This window comes from Diadema antillarum, unplaced genomic scaffold (assembly GCF_040938485.1).
Source record: "Diadema antillarum isolate AM-2024a unplaced genomic scaffold, OU_Dant_1.0 seq00000030_RagTag, whole genome shotgun sequence".
In the NCBI taxonomy this organism is placed as follows: Eukaryota; Metazoa; Echinodermata; class Echinoidea; order Diadematoida; family Diadematidae; genus Diadema; species Diadema antillarum.
In genome coordinates, this window is record NW_027271146.1 from 582,587 (window position 1) to 608,985 (window position 26,399).

Here is a 26,399-nt window from a genome sequence, read left to right on the forward strand (position 1 = left end):
CTGGTGCGGAAAATACACCAATTCAAGGCATCACAGTAGGCGGAGACACCTATAGCGATGTTACACCAAACCAGCTGTCACGGAGTCCAGCAAGCCTTACACCGACAAAGGGGGGCGTCCACCATCCTGTCTGATGAGCTTGTGACTGACACGGCCACAGAGTGGTACAACGAATCTTCTTCCTACCATGACTATAACGGAGACATGTCGACTTGGGCGTAAGTAGATATGGTTTCAGTCTTGAATGAAACAGGGTAGAGATGGGGGTTGCCGCGAGCTTGGTAGTGATTTATGGCACAGACTTAAAGCCAATTAGATGTTTAAATGACGATGCCTCTATTTTATTGCATTGAGTCAAACATCGTTCGTTCTTCACAAACAGGAAATTAGAGACTGCTTAGTGTTTCTTCAACGAGTGCGCGTTTTGTTTTAAATTCACTTAAAAATATTATTCTAATCATTCTACATGAGTGATAATTCACTTCTCCTAATCTTTCCTCAGCAAGGAGTGAACTATAGTGTCATCATGTATTCCTGCAGAGATTAGGAGGGTATTAGTTTGTTTGATATTGCTTTAATCTGCCAAAAATTGCAGCTGTCCGTTTTCAACTTTTCAGTTTAAAACAAAAATGTTCGAATGGAGACAGCATCCTTGACTGACAAATCAAAGTTGCGGTTTTCTGATTGTCATTTTATATTTCACAAGCACGTAGATACAATACATCTCAATGATATTCCTCACATCACGGTTTGGCTTCTGTCGCTACAGATAAGATGAATAGAAAAGAATATAATAGCATTTTTGTAAACTTGCTCAAGCTCATGAACTTTTCTTCAGGTAATGAAATACCAGTTGTAAAAAGAAATAATGAAAACGAAGAAGTACGAGAACGAATAATGAAAAAGCTACATTTTCATAAAATAATGGTTGCAAAAAGTCAAGGTCGGTAATTTTTGTTCTTTTCGGGATGGGATAGGAAGGGATGATTTTCCAAACAATTGGTTTAAAGAAAGTACAGATATACACAAAAATAACACAAAGATTAAATGACGGGCTGAGAGGTCAAAGGCTAAATGCATAGGTAACTGAATTTTGTCCATTTGGGTAAAGTAATAATATACTTGTAATGATAATGGCAATAATAATGGTTATTATACAGCACTATATCTAGTCTAGTCTAGTCTAAATGATATAAAGACATGTACGAGTTTCGAGGGGATTGATGATTTTATCTTCCAAATTATGCTCTAGATCCATCACAAATAAACTCTTATTTGCTACTATCGAATTTCAAACAATGCATGATTCAAGCCAGGGAACTGTCTCACAAACCTCCATCTCGTCAGGTGTACCTAAAAAAAAACCCAACAACATAAAGGCAAAGCTACATCATCAACATAGCAGTGATAGTTTGTGTTATGCCGCTAGAGAATTCCTTATCTACCATTTAAGTACATGGAAAAAGTAGGGGACCGCCAACTCATCTCTGTTATAATTCGTTCATAAATACGTATAAATTTGCAGGTAAATAACATGGCCTACAATAAATAAAGGGTTTTCTGACACACACTGAGAGAAATCATAACAATCTTTTGAGTGAGGTGATAATATACAAATCCCTGGTCCGTCACTTTCCAATGTCGATTGATATGATATCTAATTAGAATGTTTAGATTTAGTTCTCTCCCAAAATAGTTACCGCCATCAGAGGATTCATTAAGTTATGTGGATATTCTTTATTTTTACACACACACTGAAATGATTCCAAGCAAAAGAAAAGCGATTGAATTCTCATTCGGAGGACAGGATTTGCGCGCGTGCATAGGTGCGCCCTCAACAGTTATTCAACGGCCAAATCATTTCTCTCGTTTTTTGCTAGCGGTTACAAGAAGTGTTTTCTATTTGGCTTTCTTCATAAGGAAATTAAACCGCTGGCAGCTGCTGCACACGGGCCTTGCAGGAACCGATCTTGCTGAGGAACTATATTTTGTCTCTGCAGTAATGCCGAAGCAGCGAGAAGGCGGGAGAACGAGATTACATACCGTTAACAAGTTAATATTTCTCTTGTCTTGCGCTGTGCTTGAATTACACCTAGCCCTGCGCCTCGGGCTACTCCGATCACAAAATCTCTCACGAACTGCGCAGAGATTGCATCAGGTGAATAGTGAGTGGCTAGAAACGATCAGGCTCCTTGGTAGACAGAGACGACGTAAAGTCACTTGAAATGACTAGCTCAGCTTGGGGTTCATTCTGTTTTCGTAATGTCCAAATGCTAAGTAGGGCCTAGGAAGGAAAGTTGAAAAACCTATACTGACAACACTTTAGCTGTCTTCCAACGGCTGGCTTTGTGAGTAGAAAAAAAGTAACATATCTTAAAGATACCTAGCCTGTTGTCTGAACATCCTATTCAACTGATATGTTACCAAATTTAACAATGACTTGAGACACTGTGATATAAGAGTTTAATAAAGCGTTCGTAATAATGATATTACATTGTCACATCTCTGACCGATTCTTTGAATTGTCTTGCTTATTGTTTGAACGATACCAAAGATATGTTGCCATTGATAAAGTTGTGTAACTAATTGTAACTCAGGAGAATGTCATATAGGTCCTACTCACAAACCTTCCACTGCAAGCTAAATGATAAGTTGAAAAAGGATCTCGAGTGGTCCAAATAATGACCGTGTCCATTTCTCTCTCGACTTCCTTGAGTGGTTGTATGCATTACAGAATCATCCGTTTTAACTTCTTCTTCTTCTTCTTCTTCTTCTTTTTTTTTTTGGGGGGGACTAATGTACTAAAGTAATCTCCAGTAAATTCATAGAGTAAATGCAACAGTACGAAAATACACCCGACGGTGGCCTGTACTTATAGAGAAGAAGAAGAAGAAGACAGACAAAATTTTGTTCTGTGAGTACCCTAGTGGGTAAATGAAACGATAGCCAATTCTGACGTCAGAACAGGTGGCTGATGACATTAAAATCTCTGGTTGCTCAACTCTTGTAATTATCTCCTGAACAAGTACAACTTCCATCTAAGGGGAGTATTAAATCCAATGATTAATAATGCGTGTTTATCCTGTTTCAGAAATAACCTTTATTAATATCACGTCACCTCCTGTTACCTTTATCGCTATATCAATCCGAAAAAAATGTTTCTCCCAGCAACATTTACTTTTTAAGTCGCTGTCTTTTTCCCTTTACACAGATTGATTGAGATCCTGCTCTTGGTCGTCTATGTTACCATCATTCTGGTTGGACTACTTGGCAACTCACTTGTCATCTTCAGCATCTTACGAACACTACACCGTATCTCTTTCACCTCAATGATGCTGTGTAGTCTCGCCATTGCTGATCTTCTCTTCGTAGCTGTCTTCACTCCTATTAATCTCCACGCCTCCATCCACTATGAGTTCATCTTTGGTCCTTTTGGCTGCCAGATCCTGTCTTTCCTTTGGTTACTCTCACCCGCTTCATCAGCCATGATGCTTCTCGTAATAAGTGCTGAAAGGTGCGACTTTTTTTTCTCGCGTTTTCATCCAATAACCTTCTATTCTCTTTCTATTCTTCTTATTTTATCATTTGACTTAGTTAAGCCATTTTCAAATGGTTCTACTTGCTAAAACATGCTTTCACATTTTTATTTTTTAATTCAAGAGTCTATTACGTATTCTGCATACAGTTTCCTCTCCCGTCCTCCTTACTTATCTTGACATCCATCAGATGTATAGCATTGGAACAAACATTGTCTTCCTAAAATCTTGTGCCGTGATTTCTTAATGATTTGCAAAGAAAGAACGTCTGGGCCGTTTCTACAATTCAATTAATGTTATGATGCCGTGATTCTGCCCGACAATTGAAAGAGTCACGTGTATCCATTACTTTGGGAAAACGATTGTCAGAAGTAGTATGCAGTCAAGTATATTGCATCTAAATAATATGTTCTGGTTCTCAGCTGCTTCTTGTTATTGGCGATCTTATTTCAAGCAATTCCTGTGTTTGAAGGTACGTGACAAATTTCAGCAATGAGAACAAAGTCGATTAAATCCTGGAAGAAAAATTAACAAATTGCATCATTTTCACTGGGTAAAACTTTTTTTTTTACTTCATCAATTGTATATGAGTGGGTGCTATGTTGTAGAAACACCCCAAAATATGATATATTTGATTTCACAAAATTCTTAGGTCTTCTTTTTTCATATTTCACACTTTTCTCATCGAAAAAAAAAAACAATTTTTGAATTCGCTTTCCGACTATAATAGAATGCGTCCAATATGCCACACAACGTGGATATTTACTGTTCTGTGTATGCCTACCAATGCGTTGTTGATCCTTACTTTGTCACATTCCATTACTTTAATAATATTTTTTTCTCCGCGTTTATTTTTTCAATCAAATAACTAGCTACTTTGTCTGTATCTTCTGTCGGCCAGCCGTCGGATATCCCGGTAACATTGACCTAACATTTCCCGATTGTCCCGACAGGTACTTGGTGGTTGTGTTCCCGCTGCAGGCCAAAATATTTTTCACGAAGAGACGCGGTCTTTTCATCGTAGCAATTACCTGGTTGATTTCCTTTCTCCTCGCCCTCGTCTCAGTTCCATTCACGGTAATATTTCCTACTCTCTTTGTCTCATGACAATTTTCATCAAAGAACTTATTGTCATAAGACTAATTCCTTTAGAAAATCATGATATCTGTTACAATGAAATGTAAGATATTTAAGTGACTCTCCAACGATTTTTATTTTCGACATAAATGTAGAGATTTGTTTCATTACCCTACCCTAAAACAGGAAATTGTCTCCCACGAGACCTTTAAACATCTTTGCACCATCTTAGACCATTTTAAAATACCTCGAAGAACAAAGATACATTTTAGAAAATCGATGATGTCTTCCTGTTTTGAGAGAGAGAGAGGGAGAGAGACAAGCCTTGACAAACATTCTTGTTTTCCAAAACCTTGTCTATACATTATGCTCACCACGGCATCTATTTGAGCTTGTACAGCACCTTACCCAAATTATCTCACAATCATTGCCTCGCCTTATACTGCAGCTAAACATGTTTTAGATCTTTGAGGGGATTCTTCAGTTCGGTGAGAGATTGTAAGACTATTGTAGTCTTATTGTAAATTGTTAATTTACAAACTCTTAAGTCTATTGTAATTCAAATTGAAAACAATCATTAAGCCTCCAGTGTATGTAGGAAATAACCTGCTTGTATCACATAAAGCTATATGAATGTACAATTCTATATCTTCGCGTCATGAACCATTCTTGTTGAGAAAAAAAAAGAATCACAAAAGGCAATTTTGCTCTCTCAAAGATGAACTTTATCACTTCAGATTTTTGTTGCCTGGATTCGAATTCTAGACAAACTGAACAGTTCTCGTAATGAAAGAATGTAATTCGTGTCTTCACCCTTTTTCTTCTTTTTTTTTTTAGTGCAAGGATGAAGATTTCACAAAGAGAACTTAGGCCCTACCAACGAAATAAATGGGAAAAGCGAATGGGGTTTATCTTCTGTTAAAGTAAAGCAAGAAAACATCCCATTTCCTCTTTTCCTCTGTACCCACAAAGGTACCAAGTTTTGGTAGACCACTATACAATAGAAACTTTGATTTCTCCCTCCCCCCCCCCCCCAACCCGGCCTTAAATTTACTCAAAACTCCTATTTAATTTCTTTTCAGAAATACAATGAAACTATCTATGGTGGCCACGTGTATGCAGAGTGTGAGCGAGACGCTGGGACCATAGCGGGTCAAAACTTTAAGGTGGGCTACTTCTTCATCGTCCTCTACCTGGTCCCATTGCTGGGAATGCTGTTCTGCAACGTGAGGGTGATCTTTACTCTTCATAGAAGTAGCCGGGTCACGAAGAACCTGCAGAGCGTGCGTGCACTTAAGGGCAATGGAATCAAGAGCGCCGACAGGAGTTCGATGCGCATGAGTTGCGGTGACCCGGAAGTTAGTACAGTGATCTCCCAAGGCGGTGGAGTCAGCGAATATACTTCCGGTTCGAAGTGTCTAAACGAAGACGAGAGGGAAAAAAGAAGTGTGAAATCTCGAAACAACGCTCAGTCTACTCTTCAGGAGAGAAAACGAGTAAGTCGTTTGTTTTACACACTCGTGATTTAAGGCACACAGCCAGTTGTCATGTTGATTATATCAGTTTCATGATTTCAAGGCAATAGGCCTATTCCTCATTTGATGGCTATAAGAGAACCAACATGAACAAAAATGTGAATGAAGGTTTCTTGATTTTTTTTTTTGGAGGGGGGGGGTCTTTGAACGTTAAAACTCATCAAATTTGTCGATGTAAATGTTGATTGTTCTGAAATATTAAAAGAGTTTGTGGCTATATACAAATTACTTCTACGTTTGACTGTATGAATGTTATCCTCATCATGTTTTATAACTGTGTGTACGGATCAATCACACATTTTATGGGTCAATCAAGTTACTAGTGCGTATAGTCATCTGAACCAGTAAATATATCCTGTGTTTGGACTGAGCGTTTGAACGGATAACATATTAATAAACCTCTACGGCGAAAAGGCAGTTCCGTGGTGGTTTTAGGGTGTTGGTGGGTTTTTTTGTTTTTCCAAAACGGAACAAGTGATGCACTTTTGGAGAACTCTTAACGCAATATACCACATAATACCGCTTCGGTAATTGACTCAGTCATTTATTCCAGACAATAAACATACCCTCGTGTCCGCACAACACAACTCGTCGATATGAGCTCTGGATGCCGCTAATCTTCGCGGTAGAATGGACAAAACCTTTCAATAGCTGATAAAACCGTTCAACATCCGCTCTTGTATTACATTTTCAATCAGAAGAGTCCATTTTTTCATATCGCTCCTCGCTAAAGAGCGTTTCATTATATTGGTTGATTGAGCGCGCGCCCTGAATTAAAAACGTAATTGCACTAAAATTTTGCCGAAGCCAAGCCGCTAGCAAAGATAATGGATATTTAATTAAGTCACCGAATAAGAACACCCCTCCCCCACTCTCTCTCTCTCTCTCTCTCTCCCTTTCTTTTCCCTCCCTCTCTTCCTCTCTCTCTCTCTCTCTCTCTCTCTCTCTTTACTCTGATTCTCTCACATCCTATACCATCTACTCTCCCAGTGGTTCCTGGCTCTCACGTTTTCAGTTCTATTACTTTCACTTTTTCATCCTTTCCACATATGTATTTTTTCTCTCCTTATCTCTCCCTTTTTCTCTAATTTGACTTTTTATCATATCGTTCTGTTATAAAGGTCCGTAGGGCCTACCACTAAACACAACAATCATATATTTCAGACAGTCAGTATTATAACCATTATTAGTTGCTCATAATAAACTACCAAAATTGACTGATTTCATCACAAGCAAAACTATCGCGTTTGTACTTCACAGCAAAAGCATTGCGTAATTAATTGATAAACAACGTTTTCATCGTTTTGGGAAAGATACGTAAATTGTTTATCTTTATTTTGGTGCATTGAGATGTGTTTTGATATACGTCCATCGAGTTAAGTCGCATGCTAAAACATATCAGAGCTTATGAAATGTGAGATCAACGCTTGGCGCAAGAAATTGGTCGGAAACATTTAACAGCGCACACGCATACTCGCTTACACCAGCATCCACTTTCAACAAGTGCGATCACTTACCGTTTTTCTCTCTTTTTTTTTCTTTTTCTCCTTTTCACTTCAAGAGATGGTATGATAGCTGGAATATCAACCGCAAAACTTTATCATTGATTTTTGTAAAGATTTTGCACAAATCATTGAATCCTGTGTGCAGGTGTGTGACAATGTGAAATTTCATCGTCACTAATCAATAAAACCTGTTACAGAGTCAAAATGAGCAGTGACGTAATAATTATCTCATCTATGACGGAAATGACCCATCATGGGTGTTGCCCCCGCTCAGTCTTTGTCATGAACAAAATGTCCGTTACATGTTCGTCTTTTGTTCGCTTTCGCCTTTGCTTTTGTGCATTCGTTGTTGTTAGCTGTTGTTGATGTTTGTCTCCTTGTGTTCGCATGTCTGGAAAGAAGATTTTATTTTCATATCAACTTCTTTCTTTCGAATAGTGTCAAACCATAGATGAGTTATGCTTCGAATTGTTTAACAGATGACAAGGGACAAAGATGGTTGTAGTCATATTCCATAGGTAAGTTATGGATCGAATTGTTTAGCAAGGGCTGGCTCAAATCATATTCCATGAGTTATGTGTCACATTGTTCAAAAAAATTTGAGTTTAGTTACGTTCAATAGGTGAGCTATGCGTCGCATTGTTTAGCATGGTTGGCAGCGGTCACATTCAATGTGAATTACGGGTTGAATCGTTTAACAAGGGTCGGTTCAGTTTGGTCACATTCAATAAGAACATTAACAAAGTTTTGCTCTGGTCACACCCAACAGGTCAGTTATGGGTCGAACCTTTTAACAAGCAGATAACAAGGTTCGCCCTATAGTCACATTCCATAGGTCACTTATCGCCCAAATCGCAAAGTTAGCTCTATAGTTACATTTATATAGGTCAGTTCTGGGTCGAGTCAAAGATTGGCTCTGGTCACATACTTCAGTAAGTGATTTATGGTTCTCATTGTTTCACAAGGTTTGGCTGTTATGTTATATAATCACATGTGGCTCTAATCGTCAAGCGAATGACAATGGTTGGTTCCAGTCACATTCTATAGTTTAACTATGGGTCATATTGCTTGACAAGGGTCGGCATTGGTTACATTCAGTAGGTGATTTGGATCAAATTGTTTAACCTGGCTTTGCTCCAGTCACATTCAATAAGAACGGTATGGTTTGAATTGTTTAACAAGGTTCTGCTCCGGGTCACACTCAATGAGTGAGATTATAGTTTTAATTGATTAACAAGGTTTCTAGGCCTAGTAACCTTCAATATGTGAGTAATGGGTCGAATGGTTTAACATGCAGGTTACAAGGGTTGCCTCTAGTCACATTTCATAGGTTAGTTATGGGTCAAATCGTTTAACATGCGATGGCTCTAGTCACATTTTATAGGTTCACAAAGGGCGGCGAGTTAGCTCAGTCGTTAGCGCGTCTGCCCCACGATCCAAAGGACCCCGGTTCGATTCCCGGGTCCCACTGAGCAATGCTGTGTGTAATTATACCGTCCCCTCTAGAAAAGACAAAACACTCTGTCCCTCGGATAGGAAATAAAAATGGAAGTCCTATGAATGAGAGAGTCACAACGTATGCACGTATATAGAAGATCCCGCTTTATTCGCTGTTATTTTGTTCGTCGTAAAGAGCAGGGAAGTGGTCCCGCCTTACATTCAACTGGACCCCATGGAAGATCAGCTATTGCAGCTAAATATGGGCTATGTAGCCATCTACTCAGATGGAAATGAAACAAACAAAGTCACTTGTAGATTAATATGATCAGCAAATTTGGTTTAGGTTTCAGTATTTTGTCCATAGGGTCTATGGCATAACGTGACAGGAATCAGCGATGTGTATCGTCGAACGGAAAAGGAAAATTCGTATATCAAATCCCTCAGCTGTGTGTTTTTTTTTTTCAAAATGTCCTTGGGAAACAAGGATAAGCTCGGAGGAAAATAGCGGTCTGTCAGTTGGTATTAGCTTGCACACATTGTGGATACTTTGAATCACAAAACGGTAATCTATACCCTGTCCTTTGACAATTGTCCTGCTGATCTATATTCTTCCAAGCCTGTATAAAACATCAACTTCTTTCTCCTACTCTCACCTTGCCCTTACACGTGAGTAGGCAAACCGTGCCTCCTAAAATGATCCGTGTTTCTATCTGTACTCATCGCTTTTCCCTTCATACACACTTCAGTTAATGGCTTACAACTCGTGCGCTCTCTGCCACACTCGGTGTGTCGTTATGAATGAGTACTTTGCAGTGAAAGAATGCTGATGATTCTGAAGAGGCTTTCCTTTGTAAACAAGGCCATGTAGATGCCATCATCAACAATCTAAAGAAAAAACTCTACAGCTACAGAATATCATGAGCTTGATTTGAAGTATATAGGCCTAGATCTGGGTCCCGTTTCATAAAGCTTGTCATCAGTATAGCAACTGACACATCTATATGACAAATTTGCTCTCAGCCAATCAGATACATGGATTTCAGTAGCTTATAACAACTATCGTAACTTGTTACTGATGACAAGTTTTTGTGAAACGGGACCCTGGTTTCCTCTCGAACAATGAACGCCTTAATTTGTAGTTCTTTGGTCCTCGCGCAGGATCACAGATCAATAAAAACATTTTGACAGAATCTGTCTGTGTGTGTGCGTGTGTGTGTGTGTGTGTGTGTGTTTGTGTGTGTGTGCGTGTGTGTGATTAGTTGTCAGGACGGGTAACATTTACTCGAGGGTGCATGATGACTAATATGAGAAATACAACATTGAAACACTGAACACTATGCTCCATGGTGTGTCCATAGAACAGTTGCAGCTATCTCTTCTCTTCATCTCTTTTTCTCCATGTCTTTTATCTCTCTCTCTCTCTCTCTCTCTCTTTCTCTTCCTCTCTCTCTCTTGCCGCAAGTCGACGGATTAGAGTCTCGAGCTTATTACATCCATATTCATTAAGTATAGATAGCACACATCCCAATACACGTGAAAATAGAAATGAATGAAAAAGTCCAGACGAGATGTGTAGAGTGGTTGGCAACCTGGCCAAGATTGATGGTAACAATCCCCGGAGACGGTCACGTGACAATTAACATCGATTGCGACTGAAGGGAAGAAGTTGGAAATCGTAGGAAATTGTATCATTTTTCATACTCATGCACGTGATGGGAAAAAGCCCCAGATTCTCAATCATCTTCCCTTCATCACAAATAGCCACAACAATCGGGGACGGTGCAGTGGAGGAACTTGTAAAACGCCCTGAGCTTTGTTTGGGCCTACACTCCGAGGTAGACGTCCGCCAAATATCCCGAGCTAAGCCTCAATTTAGATGTGTGGTGACAGGTTACATGATGGGTTGAATTTCACCTCATTGCGTGTATAAATTGTAAGCATTCGTGATTGCAACGCTTTTTTGTTATCCAAGTTGTTGTTGTTGTTGTTATTGATGTTGTTCTGATTGGTGTTGTTCTTGTTGTTCTTCTTGTTGTTCTTATTATTATTATCAATACATCTTGTGATTCTGACGGCTTAACATGCAAAGCAGGGAAGGAAGGAAGAGAAAAACAACATTAACTCCCTTTATCTTTCATTGATCTCTGATCTCTGATAATCCATTTATTGTGTTCATATAATTCATTACCTCCGCCAAGGGAGAAGGTTATGTTTTCTTTACCATTGGTTTGTTTGTTTGTTTGTTTGTTTGTTTGTTTGTCCGTGTGCAAAATAACTCAAAAAGTAGTAACGGATTTGGATGAAACTTACAGGAAAGGTTGAGAATGACACAAGTAACAAATAATCAAATTTTGGTAGTGATCCGAGATTTTTTTTTTTTTTTTGGGGGGGGGATTTATGCAGGATCCCGGAGAGAGAAAGAGGGTGAGAGAGAGGGAGAGAGAGAGAGAAGCAAGACAAACAATACAGTTAAAAAAAGCAGGGCAACAATAACGCAGATAAAAGCAATTTCAATAGTATAAAGCAAAACATTGTAAATACCTTTTAACATGAAAAAACAAAAACAAATAATAATATAGGTAATGATTTTTTCTTGTGGAGCTTCACTATTTCCTTACAAAATTTAGCCAGATTAATCAACTCACTACGATTTCTGGAATTAAATGATTGGGACATCTTTAAAGTGTTCGGTCTTATTCTGTAATAGGACTTAATGAATTCATTTCTGGCATTATTCAATGTATGGCACTCAAATAAATAGTGAAATTCATCACCGAGTCTATTAGAATTACATAAATTACAAAATCGATCACTACAATAGTTATGTTCGATACCCATATATCTACCAGTCACAATTGGCAATCTGTGGTTGGTACAACGAAATTTGGAAAGAGTTTGTCTGAAAACGCTAGGAATTTTTAACAGGTATGAATCTAAACACAAATTCGTTTTGAAGATCCTGTAATTGGTACAACATGTACTGCTTCTTATCTTCGACTGCCAATTCTGTACAAATGCGTCACGTAGTCTAAGTTTTATCGAAGACTTAAACCACGAAGAACTTACGTTATCAAAGCTATTCCTATACAAAAGACATTTGAACACACATTCCTAACTAATCTAGTGTATCATAAACTTTCATGGCGATGAATGTATCTTGTAATTATGCAAAGTTGATATAATTTTGCATACAATGGAGGAATATTTACTCTCTTTTCCAGTAATAATCTTTAACCAATAATTAAGCATTCTTTCCTTAACAGCACAGGCTATTTCAAGCCTACCTAATTCTCCCAGAGCCATAATATTAATAGTGTTTTTGTTAATGTCTGCAAATGTTTACAGTATTGAGTATGCAGACTCTCTGTTGTGTATAGGTAATAAATTTTCATATCCCCGAACTTCACTTCCATAGATAAGAATGGGTACAACAAGCCGGTCAAACAAATCTAATTGGACATCTATTGGAAGCCGCAACTTTCGAGACTTAACCATTAGACAATACATTGCTCGTTTCACTTGATCAACTTGTTTAGCTTGGGCCTTTTTAAAATCATTTTTATAATTAACCACAACCCCAAGGTAAGTATACTCATCTACAACCTCTAAAATATTCTCATTAAACTTAAAGGGCTTAAATTTTCTAACTTTTCCTCTTGGGAAAATCATTACTTTTGTTTTACTGACATTAACTTGTAGTAACCACAATTTGCAGTAATCATTTACAGCATTGAGTGCAGATTGCAGTTCATTCTCACTAGTTGCAAGGATTAAAGTATCATCAGCATACATCAATGAGAAGAGTCTTAGAAATACATCTATTCCTTTATCATGTAATACGGCCAACAAATTATTAGGCAAAAAATCAACGCCATTAAGAATATGCGGAACTTGCATAATCTTGAAAATCATTTATGTACAATGCAAATAGCAACGGAGATAGATTTTCCCCTTGTCTCACTCCAATATTACAATAAATGACTTCAGATTTTTATACATATTTCGAATTACATCGAAACTTTTCCCTGTATATTACATCTAGCAACTTCATTCCATAGCAATGTTCTATCGACAGAGTCAAAAGCTTTCTTATAGTCTATAAACGCACAATAAACTCTTCTTTTTCTCTGTGATAAAATACAAGTCAATAACTGAGTGCAACACAAATAATGTATGTGATCAACAGTTGAATGAGTCTCTCTGAATCCTGCCTGTTCTTACCCGATCGCATGATTATCATCGACACAATCTGTCTATCTATCATTAATCATTGAAGTAAATAATTTGCCAATGCAACTTAACAAAGATATTTCAAGATAATTATCAGGGTCATTGACAGAACCTTTCTTTTTGTAGATAGGGCGTATCATACCAATCGTCCAATCGTCCAATCAATGAACTAGGGAGTTCAAGCTGCGCATTTTTGAGGTTTTCAATCGCGCGTGCTGTAGTTTCTGCTACGGCGAGGCGCGCCGCGCAGCTGAGGGTTTATGACGTAACAAAGGCATATATGGGTGGAAATCACTGCTCTCGCCCAAAGAGCTTTTCCTCAGTGGCGGACAAGAGAAAAATCTCTTTGGGAAGAGCAAGATCATCGGTGGAAAGTAGCTGCTTGGCGGAGGTCTGCGCTCTCAGAGTGCTTTTCTAGTTTATTATGATAATGTTCATTTAATTGCCTTCGTAACGATGCGCAGCACTTTCATTTCATTTCGAAATAACACAAAATTATGACAAAATGATAATAACAATTTGTACAATCAGGTGGAAAAATATTAATGTAGTACAATGAAGCCAATAGAAATAAGTTGTATTTTCTCTTTCTTTTTCTTTTTCTTTTTTTTTTTTGATAAATGGTTGTATATTCCTCTCTTGGGGGAAGGCGGATTTTTTTTTTAACTCTGTCACGAAATATTGAATGCATACTCCGACATTATCTATGATAGGTTTATTGTAGACAAGCTTTACAATACCAAACAAATGCATTCTGACTTGCCGAAAAGACAAATGTACATGGAGGTAACGACTTTCGTAATAGTGACAATATCCCCAAGTCTAACCAGACGATCCAATGTAGACGAAAGATGTAACATGTTTGCAATTGCTCCCTGTCGGTGTTACGGTTTATTTTCTTTTCGTCGAGACCCTTCCTAGTTCCCTGAGCTAATCCATCTCCCAGACAAGTGCTGCATTAATGATTTGTTTTCGGTATTTGATTCAGAATGAATGTGCAATTTCTATTGTTCCATCAAAATGTGAATTAATGCGTAATTGAGTCAGATTGACACCTTTCGTCCACTTTATTCTGCCCCAGACCTGAGTTATGTCGCTGAGTCCCTAGGGCGCGTTGTAAATGGATAGTGACAGAGCTTATAGGATAGACTACGTGCGCTTCAAGCTTCGAAAGGAGAGCGAGGAAATAACACACACACACACACACACACACACACACACACACACACACACACACACACACATGCGTGGGAGGAAAGCGTGATGCATTCCTGCAGACGAACAGTGCACTTTTCCTCCTTATTCCGTGCCAGAAATTTGAGGCAGGAACATCGAATTGTACACTCACCTCCAGGGAATGTAAATGTAAAAGGTTTAACCTCCTTTTCTCTCAGACAACTGATGTTTAAAATGTTCGAGTTTCTGGGACATGAGTTTGGAAAGTTAAGCTGAAATTTTCTCCATCAGGAAGAATCAACAAGTTCAAAGTAAACGTGATTGAATAGGTTGCCGAAGCGACGTATAGACCTGTGTTCCTAGACCGTGGAGATAGCTGAAAGTAGCAGTCCATGACTATGGTCTTAGATAAAATGTGTGGAACATAGAATATTGTTACGTATTGATACACGTATAAGCTGGAAAGTGGAGAAGGCGCTATTCCTTATCCTATAATGTGCATATAGTTTGGGAGAAGAAAGAGAAGTTAAGCCATGAAACCAAGAGATGAAAGATGGGGAGTGTCTGTTTTCTAAAGATGTATCACTGGTTTTCTGGAGACCGAACCTTGAGTATTGCTTTTACTAAATTTGTATAAAGTGCTGATGTTCTGATTTTCTTATCGCACCATAATATTATCCTGCTTTACAAAGGCATAAAGGTCGTAGACTGAATTATGCCCCCCCCCCCTTAACTACTAGTATATGGTATTATTCACGATGGAATTTATCTCAAAACTACAAAACAAAACAAAAATATGTATGTGGATTCAGGGGCTGCCGAAATATAAGTAGTAGGCTACACATTAGTGAGGTATGAGGAAAATCAGGCAATCTTGGACGAATAACAATTCAAAAGTTATAAATTATATGGTTTTGGCAAGGATCGTATACTGTCGTTGCCGGAAAAGAAGAATGCATTAATTCGTGATGTCACAGTATAAATGCGAAATATGGAGAATAAAGAGAATTCCACATTATTTATTTTCTAATAAAAGTATACACATTCCTCCGACTTGTCCATGCTGTCGTTTACTTATCTTCGGAAATAGGTATAACTCAAGCAAAATGACAATTGTTTAACTCTACTAATAATATTGCTTTACTAAATCCACTTATATATTTGGGGTGAATTAATTGCCGTATAAGTGAGTTCACTTCAAGGCTTTGGCAAAATCGTCAACCACATTGTCTATATTGGCAGGGTATTAACATAACTATAAGAAAACAAAATAAACAGCAAATATATCTGTTCACCTTACGTTTACTTATACCAGTGTTTTCAGACCGATGGAAACTTTAAGATTCTGAGAATAAAACGATAGCCTGCTTTGACTGGTGTTTGTTTAACACAACACGATTTCAGTACAAGCATAGTGCCAATTGTTGTTGGGTTTTTGTTTTTGTTTTTTGGCGTTTTGGGGGGTTGTTGTTGTTGCTGTTGTTGTTCTTGTTGTTGTTGTTGTTGTTCTTGTTGGAAAGCATCTTTGCTGCACAGATAGAACAGAGATTTTCTAACTTGTTTCCCGTGAGATCTCTGATCTTACTTAGGCAAAAGTTTATGCGGGGATGGAAGCATAATGAAAATTTTAAAAAAAAATGAAACATCTAAAAACAGTTCAAAATAACTTGCCCAATTCAACATAACCTCCTTTGTCTTATTTTTTATCACGCAATATTGTAAGTATTATGTTATATTCCATTGACATATCAAAGGCTATGCAATGTTATGCGTAAAATGTACTGAAGTGTTCTTATTATCCCTGATTCCCATTGTATATTCTATTACGTTTGTCCCCCTGCTATAGATTTCTGATTATAGGATGGAGCTTCTACATTAAGTTTATTCTTTCACTACGTGTATATGAAAATGAGACTTGTAAACTTACATTTATACCATGGACCAGCTATATTCTTGTCTATGAAGGGGATAAGTATTGGCACGTATATAAGTCTAATCAAATGAGTCAGTAGCCTTTGAGCAATATCATTGCAATGTTCTTATCTCCAAGAACCCGAAACACAATATCGTACAAGTAGAGATGCACTTGTTCTATCTAGGCCTGACCTTTAATCCTGTTATGAATTGTGTCTACCTACTCTTCTCTGCTTTGATTTAAGGCGAGACTGACAGCGTCTATAAGGCCATGCCCTACAATTTGGCCTCTAGCGTAAATTGTGTTCCTTTCACATTTTTTCCCTCCTATTTGAGTTGTGTGCACTATGCTGTCCTGTAAGAGAACAATCGTTATTGAAGAAGAAAAAGCTCTCTTTTCTGTCAGCGGTAACTTGATAAAATGGTAGCAACAATAAAAGAAGACCGGCTTTTCACATGAACCACTAAGTGGGTTTGGTAAATCTAATGAACTTATTAAGATTATCATTTCCTGCCCATGGGCTGGTAGGATAGCAAAATTCTTTTTAAAGTTCTTTCAACAACCTTAAAATTGTGCAGACAAAAAGGTGGAGTTTTTGCGATAAGAAGATTGGTGCCAGACGATGGTGATAGTAGATGTTTAAATCGTTGTGACGATTATAATTTTGAAACGTGCTGATCGGCGAAACTGTGACTATGAACTTATACACTGACATACTAACGTGCCATATTCCTTAACTCCGATGTCAAATTTATTGGACAAAATATCGATATGTCTGTGACGTCTCTGATTTAATTACGACTTTCAATAAGACTGAGTCCTTAAATCAGACAAATCCCTGATTTAATAAAACTCTCGATAATAAATTTTTTTCCAGCAATGCATGAAAACGATTCATCAGAAGATGGTTTTTATTTCTACAATGTCATGTTAGCTTTGAAGCAATCTCATCCGGCACCGCTGTCATATCATTATGTATAATAATTATGTATAATACGCATGCATGTATATGCATCAATGTACGATGAGTATACGTGGACCCATCACTTATTCGGATAAGTAAGTCTGGATTAGTGTATTGGACAAACCTATAGTGGTTGGAATTTTTCCTGACATTTTGATCCTTTGTAATGTTAGGTCTGGTTATATGTATATCGTTATATACTTTGCCTGGTATTCAGAAGAGAAATTAACAAACACGTTTCATAGTTATCTTCATACAGATATTGTTTTTTGATGAAGGGAAAGCGCATTTTTCACTTCATGTAACAAACGTGTGTAATGCGTCTGCGTATCGTCTTCTCTTTGATTATTCCCCGTTTTGGTATGATTGACAGAAAAATACGGGGATATAATAGAAAGACGTAGTCTTATATTCATCCGTTGATTATAATGATGAAGCAAACACTGACTCTTATCACGTATTTAGCAAGTACTTCGTAGTTTAAAGCATCTGTGAAATTACAAAACAGAAATGCAGTACTATATCCTGTGCAACTCGGAGAAAATTTGGATAATAAAAAGTGGAAAATATTTTTACTTTCGAAAGCCTCATCAGAGGGAGGTTTGTGGAAAATTTTGACATCTTCACATTTTGCCACTGATGTATCTGATGTTTTTTCAAGATGAGAATATTCAACTGAGCTGAGAGGAATAGACGTGTGCCTTTAAGGCTGATGTGAAGACGAACCCAGCTGTCGTTCAGGCGCTTCCTTGTTGGTTAGTTAATAAATATTCATGATTATCGCACCCTCGGCGATTTTCTCATTTCACCAACCACTTCTAGAAGCTTAATGATAAAAACAGACCAGGATGCGCTGCAAACGCGGATTCCTGACACAAGTAACAAGTGTCAAAACTATCGTAGTTTTTATCAAACATAATTATAACGTGCGCTTGGCTGTTACCACTCATAAACGTATGTGCTCAGGTGCGGTGTCTATATCTTTATAGCAACTATGTTCACTGTACGGAGCGTGAGTTTGTCAATGTAAATGCGCACATGCAATACTCATTGAGTAAGTGCATCTACAGAAGATGGTTACATTTTATCTTGAATTTGAAGCGCACTTGAAATACTTTGAATATGTATTGCAATGTTACTAGATTTTATTGGTCCTTCACATAATGGCAAACTGAGTATAGCAATGATCACAAATTGTTTTGAGTGACCGCTATAACGGTTTGACTTAATTACTGTATGCAAAACACAAACGCACACGCACACACACACACACACACACACACATTTTATGTATTATATGTTATGGTTCATGTGTTTTATATATGAAGATATCAATATATATATATATATACATATATAATTATAATTGTTATTATCATTATCATTATTATTATTATTATCATTATTATTATTATTATTTATTCGGCTTTCAATCACAAATATCAATATGACATAACACAAAATCAGAACATACAATGAAGAGTTATGGGTGCACCAGGCTTGGTGCACAATGGGTGAACATGTAATAAGATTGAGGGATTATATAATAAATGATTACATATATTTACAGTGGCGTAATGCTTTCAATATGTTATGTGATCTTTGGGGAGTATTACAGATGTGACGAATGGTGACAAACTTAAAGGATGTCATGGTATAAGGATCACAGATAATGACCTCCAGAGTGCCCATTTTATTCGCTAGTCTCAACACAATTCTCCGTTTGAACTGCACCCCAATTGAAACACTCTCACATGGGTAAATCAACCTACATGTACCCCTGTAAGCCGCCATCAGATCCAACCGCTACCAGACACGCACCACCACATAACACACACAGGGAGGTGGTTTTGTCTCAACTCCCTGACACACACCACCCTTTACCGGTATATTACATGATTCTCCCTCATTCCGCCGCATTCAATCAAAATACAACGAAAACAGTACACTAATGTCTGTCGAGCAGATAATTACACTCTACCAGAATTTCATGTTTATTATCTGCCTGTCGTTTCTTAATTCGTGTTCGTATGCTAACCATACGTGTCTACGTATACGTATATGCTTTCATGTTTTGTAATATTGCTTGATATGCTTTACAGATGGTATGCTGAACTCACGCTATGTTCAATTCTGTTCATTTTTCTGTTTTTCCATAGTTTTAATTTCATGGTCAATATTTCCATCCCATAGACCTCTGTTTGTGTTTATTCTCTATTGCTCCGTGTACGTTTGTACAAACAACAGAACTGAGGAAGATAAATGTCGAAAGCTTCAACAAATCTGGCATCCTTTGTCATCATTGATATCCTTGTACTAACGCGCCTGTGGGCAGGTAGTAACCTAGGATTGTTTATTACATGCTTTGATTTGTGAAGAAATAAAGTATGTAATATACATATATGTATAGTATTTGTATATAAAATGTATTATATATGCATATAGATAATAGATATGAATATAAAGAGAAATACATTACATCATATGGTGTTACGCACTGGCACTGATGCATACATAGTTACAACTTGATCGTGATCGTTTAAATGTAATTTGTTGTATTCTATCTCTCTTTTTCTTTATCTCTCCCTCACTGTCCCTATCCTACTCTCCTAATGCTCCACACAGGTCATGCTGCTGCTGGGCATTTTAGTAGTGCTGTACGCCCTTTTCTGGGGACCGCTCATCGTGTTAATGGTCGTGAGTCGAGTAGCAGTTATCGAATATTACACCAAGGAGTATCTTTCTGTCGCCTTCAACATGCTGGCAATATCCAACAGCGCTTTCAACCCCATCGTATACGCCCTCATGTCCCGAAGCTTTAGGCAGATCATCAAGGCCGCGTTCGTCCTTTGCAGCTGCCGCGGCCGTTGCGCCAGAAGACGCATGCGCGGAATCTCGTTGCGAAGCTACGCGTTTACATCTACGCGAGACCGTGGATCAAGCATGTCAAACTCGCGGGACGGCACACAGATGACTCAGTACTCCATGAGATCCATGAACCCCGAGTCAAACAAACGCACCAATGGATCCAACCAACAAGGATACATTTATCTCCGAAACAATAATGCTTATTGATACTCAGTAGGGTGGTGGTTTGGTTTTGTTGTTACTTTTTTTTTCTTTTGGTAATGATTGACAATCACCATTTCAAGTTGACGACTGGTCATTCCATAGGATAAAGATCATACAAAGGAAAGAAAAACGAGTCATTCTGGACATAACCTACACGTCGCTATCCATGACGGGTGTTGCATTAGACAGTGTAGAGCCCTACAGAATTTGCCTGTATATAATGAAATGTAAATTACTGTCACGTGTGCATAACGAAGAGTTGTTGATATTTTATGCAAATCTATGTATTCTTTTATATTACAGTGTTTAAGAGCGTAGTGAAAGAACGTGTTCATACGACCACCTCTGAATATGTTCAAATCTGTAAATCTTGTAAAGACACAACAATTTGTTGTGCTTTTATTCATGTAAATGTGAGTACATGTCAACTTGAACTCATGAACTGGATTTGATTTGTCCTATTATATCACTTTAAAAGACATACAAAGTGGCAATGGCCATAGCAGTACAATGACATGTATAGTTTGTCATAAATCAACATGGAACGAACGAGTTTTTATCTATGTAACATTTCGATTTAGAATTGGCACTTTGCATAGGAAATGGTGAAGGAAAATATCACTGATCTTAAAGAAAAATCTTACTGCAATGAAGTGAAACAAAAAAAAAAATGAAATGTCTTCAGTGAAGGTATTGTCAACTTGAAAAAAAAAAGAAAATGGCACAACAAGTAACATTGAACTTGGAGCTACATGTATTCCCTCCAATGTTAACTCGTTGATATTGATTACGTTAGTGTCTATATGATTGAGGCTGCAATCACGACATAAAGAGCAGAATGTGTATCTTTATCTTTTTAGAGCCTGTGATAGCAATAATAGTTTTTCGTGAGCAATACTTTGTTTCCTATCCCCCTTTAACTTTTTAATTTGCTACTCCTGGGTTTTTTTTATGAGTAAGTCCTTTATAGATGAAACAGCGCAGGTGCCGTGTGACAAAGTGGGTACTAAGGTTTCTTAGTTTATATACAAACAAATCCATCACTGTATTATGACAGGTCTGCATTTGACATAATGTATGTAGAACGGATGTACACCTGTAAATTGGGAACATAAAATGAATAAAATTTTGTCTATAACCTTTTGCTACAGTGATCAATTTGTATCACGGGAAGGCGAATATAGTATTGAAGGCTGAGCTTGTAGAAGAGATTGAAAAAAAAAAATGTGATGAATCAATATTTCAATGGATTTCGGTCTTTTGAAGTATTTTTGTGACATTTATATTGGTTGAAAGTTGAAAGCACATTGGGGATAGTATACACTTTGAAATGACAAGATTATATTAATACCATTTTGTGTTTCGTCCTTCCCAAATGTTAACCAAGCTGTTACCAGCAGTCAGTATATCTCTTGTTATCGCGCTTTGGGTAGCGCTCTTTTGATGTTACCATGTGCTGATTATCGATGTTACTTTTGTGATATAATCTTTCTTCATGTGAAAATGATAAAATCACAGGGTAAAACAAATCTTACTCTTGATTTTCAAAAGTGTCCATGAACAGAACTTCAAGAAATCATCAGTGTAGAATTGAATTATATGGCAGTTACTTCGAAGTGTGTTTTCTTTGTGGATGGATTGGAATTTGTATTTTCAAAAAAAAAAATCGAAACTTTGCTACGAACTGATTTATATCCTCGCATTCAAAACAATGTAGACAGAAGAATTATGTGTAATTGATAAAAATCATCACTATACCTTTGTCTAAGCACTGCCATGCCGTAATCTTTATTACAAAGTTTGTGTGTGTATGTGTGGGTGGGTGTGTGCGTGTATTTTGTGTGTGCTTATGTACAAGGGTCACCTTTTCTTTTGAGTACCTGATGGTTCACAGACCCTGAAATTTCAATGTTCAATGTTTTTCTTTCTCATACACGTCACATAATATGTTATCTGGTTAGAGCAATTATATTCCGCATTGTACAAACTAAAGGGTCTGACACAAGCTCAATGTAGATAATGGTTGTCTGGGTTGAAACCTGATGAATTGTATGTAATATATTTAGTTAGAGCTGAAGAGATGAAAAGGATATGATGAAGGAATCAATTCCCTGGTGGTAAGTATATGATGGCACTTGATCAAAAGCTTGGTGACCTTTTTAGTGGAACGGATCGGAGATATTCTTCGCCCGCAGTCCTCTGTGAAACCTTGCGAAGTTGTCTTACAGTGGCAGTGATATGTCAATAGACAAGTGACGCGTAGAAGTTTAGCTCAGATATACTGTAGCATGTAATAGTCCAGAAATTGCCAACACTATTATCTTTCCTTCCTCGTGCTATTCTTAATTGAGTTAATCATTGTGGTGCATCTACCAGTGGAGTTGTCGGCAGCAACAAAGATGTCCCCCCCCCCCCTTCCACACGTGGGGAGGGGGGACATGGTGCCCATCGGGGGCCCAAAAGTCCCACATTTTATTAAAGGCATTGTTTAAAGGACAAGTTCACCTTCATAGATATGTGGGTTGAGTGAATGCAGCAATATTAGTAGAACACATCAGTGAGAGTTTGAGGAAAATCCGACAATCCGTTCAAAAATTATTAATTTTTAAAGTTTCTGCTCAGTCATGGCTGGATTAGAAGACTACTATAGCTTGTGATGTCACATGAGTACAACGGTATAAAGAAAGTATAAAGAAAATTCACCTTATTTTCACTTTTCTTGCATAACAAAAGAACACTTGACTTCTCTCTTTCAGAAGGCAAGGGGAATATTATTATCCTTAACATACATCACTAACAAGTCCAAGAAATGTGCACTTTATTTAAAAAGTAAAATTTTGTGAAATTCTCTTTTTATTTTCATTATATCGTTGTACGCATGTGACATCACACACTGTAGTAGTCTTCTCATCCAGCAGTAATTGCGCCGATACTTTAAAAATTCATAACTTTTGAACGGATTGTCGGATTTTCCTCAAACTTTCACTGATGTGTTCTACTAATATTGTTGCATTCACTCAATCCACATGTACATGAAGGTGAACTTGTCCTTTAAGGATAAAAACGACCAACGTAAAAGTTTTAATCATTATAACCAATGCTAAGTATTGTTAGATAAGCAAAATGTAAACAGTAGTTATAATAAAATCGTTTCTGGACTAAACCGTCTTCAGTTATGGTTTAGTGAGAAAATAGTGATCTTATTATTATCTCCTTATATTCTAAGCTTTATTGCGAAATTTTCATATATCTTATTTTTAGACATGGTAGGATTTTTGTGATACAACTGTAACCTACATAAATGCATCAAATGTGATAACGTTTGATAACTTTTATATCACTGCTCCCAATGGTAGACAATACCTTTAATAAATCACCATGCCCTAATTTGTTGCCACGAAGATCCCAGAATCCCCAAGTTAGATAATCTTTTTTTTATACATACAAGAACAGATAGGTATTCTGTGAGTGAATGCAATGTACATCAGTGGATGTACTTTCAAATTTGTTTATGGCAGATCCAGGGATGGCCGCCTTGGGGCCGGGACCAAATTGGGGGCCATTTTTTCATATTTTGATCATCTTCTCGGAAAAGCATGGTCAAATTATCTACAAACTTAGCAGGTATTACTGCCATTACTTGTGACAGAGAATACAAATGGACACCATACCCTCCTCGAGGTTCCCAAAGCTTCGCAAGTTTGCTATGTTCTTTTTGGGTAATTTACAATAGTGTACAAAATGTGTGGACGGTGAACTTGCGATACTCAGGCGAGCGCGAGATCCCCAGGTCTCCTCTTGTTTAATAAACGTGTATTAACGTAATGAGAATGTGCTGCAAACAGTAAATAATTTAACTGTTATTTTTACGGAGGCGTTCCGCCTGATCCTGATAAGCATGTCGATGGATGATAATAAATTGAGTCGTAGCGAAGGATTTAGCATCACTGTAGAACTACGTTAACGCAATTTAATTAATTCACAGCAGTAAATTCGAAGCCAACTGCTTATTTCATTACTGAAACTCCATCGGTCTTGTATACACTCGAGACTCGGTGGACAGTTCCACTTATTTTCATATTTTACTTGAAATTAAGATGATACATGATATTAAACAATGTACTAAAGATAAGATATATTGCGGATTATAACTAGAAAGTGTGTCTGCATAAGAAATCTACGTAAAGGACTAATTTTGATAAGATGTGAACAATGTAAATGCGTTTTTTAATGGAGATGGTACACATATTAATGCTGAGGACACGTAGAAGCTAAAATAGCAAAGAACAAAGGGCAAACACAAAATAAAAGAAGAAAGAGGAGAACTATAGGTGAAGAAGAAATGCTAGCAAAAGTATACAAGCGAATGTAACATCACTTTGTAACGAATTCAAATTATGAGAATGTCTGCAAAGAGAGTTATGTGCACAGGAGCAAATTGGAGACCAAAGCATATCGATATCAAGTGCACGCAGAAGTTAAACTGAAGTCATTGCGATACCACATGGTATGTAAGTTTTAACTTTAGACCAAAAGAATGGTCAGATAGTCCATTCAAGTCCTATACAGCCTAAACCAATAGAACATAACTAGAACAGAACCAGAATATCTTATTCTAAGTTCAAGGCGGCAGAAATACCGCATGTCGTACCTATCAAGAGTTTATCGTTGGTCTGTGTAAATTTTTGCCAGAGCCACTTGACGAAGTCACACCTTGCAACATGATAGGTGTTTATCGGCATGAGTGTAAGAACTGAAACATACTTGTATTCATTAATAACACTCATATTATATTCATATGCACTAGTTATCTTGTTTTGTGAATACGGTGACGTAGGAATATTTTGTCGTGATAGAAGTGATAATGTTTAATCTGTCTGTACATTGAACACTCCATATAGGTCTGTTTTATTGTCATTATCTGTTCCTTTTTGAAGACTGTTGTAAATCATTAAAGTTTCTATTTTACAAAATGTATATGTTCTTTTGACTGTTTGAATATTCTCGTCTTAATATTCACAAATTTATCAAATTCTTTAAAGTTATGGATTCGTGAGTGTATGGTTCGTAATTGTAATATCAAGAAAGCAGAACATAAATGGCACAAATAGGTAATATTTGGCATCAAGCTATAAACATAAAAATAAATTATCTGCCAGCTTAGAGTACAAGAGAATATATAGCCAGAGCACGCAGTCTCTAGAAGGGTAAAATGTTTAGTCTCTTAAAACAATTTAAAAGTTTTGACACCTCACGTAGCATGTCATATTAAATGGTCATTTTTTACTATTCAATACTTTTACTGTTGGGCAATCGACAAGCCACATGGTTTTGACGACTCATTTTACCGGGTCATTTCATTTCAGTTTGTCTAAACACGTTACCTAATTGAATATTTCTCATGTGGAGGAAAAACGAACTAGTCTCTCCTGCCCTTAACATTAAATGAAGGGGGATGATATCTTTCGATTTAATCTTAAGCCTTCATTACGTTTGTACAGCTTCTCGTTCAGTTCTCAATATCATTCACCTCATACCATTAATTGTAAGATCAGCCATCCATCACAGCCCTACAATCATGACAATATTCAAAGGAAATGCACGCCCTCGCTGAATTTTCTTCCCAGCAACCTATTATCTGCGGAGGCACGTTCATGTTCTTGTAAAACCATCCTGTGGCCCGATATCATATTTATTGTTTCCCAGCTTCTTGTTCATTGTTTTTATTATTTCCCTAATTTGCCAATACGAGTTTCAAATTACACCCATTATTGGAGTTACCACTGACAATATTGACTATCATAGTTTTTATCCTTACTGGAAGAGGATTCTGCAAAGTGCCCCAATATTAAAATCCAATATAAAGTCCTTAGTGTCAAGGTTACTCTGTACAATTCACACAACACGTCATTCGCAATTGAGCACTCTATCCGTTGGCCGGCACAGAGG

The 26,399-nt window shown here is 37.3% G+C and overlaps 1 protein-coding gene across 1 annotated transcript; it reads left to right on the forward strand.

Annotated features, from left to right (window-relative positions):
* Window positions 1–204: 204 nt before the first annotated feature.
* On the forward strand, window positions 205–20,684 carry LOC139725263 (QRFP-like peptide receptor). The gene is made up of 5 exons (XM_071636350.1): window positions 205–218; window positions 3,212–3,514; window positions 4,490–4,613; window positions 5,696–6,109; window positions 20,004–20,684. Exons 1-5 carry the CDS (start codon window positions 205–207, stop codon window positions 20,451–20,453), a joined length of 1,305 nt encoding a protein of 434 aa, XP_071492451.1. The 3' UTR covers window positions 20,454–20,684.
* Window positions 20,685–26,399: the final 5,715 nt, after the last annotated feature.

Excerpts from the sequence above, each read along its gene's own strand:
- LOC139725263 (XM_071636350.1), top strand. Across the intron at positions 4,614-5,695 it reads TCGTCTCAGTTCCATTCACG|AAATACAATGAAACTATCTA; the intron begins GTAATATTTCCT and ends ATTTCTTTTCAG. Across the intron at positions 6,110-20,003 it reads CTCTTCAGGAGAGAAAACGA|GTCATGCTGCTGCTGGGCAT; the intron begins GTAAGTCGTTTG and ends TGCTCCACACAG.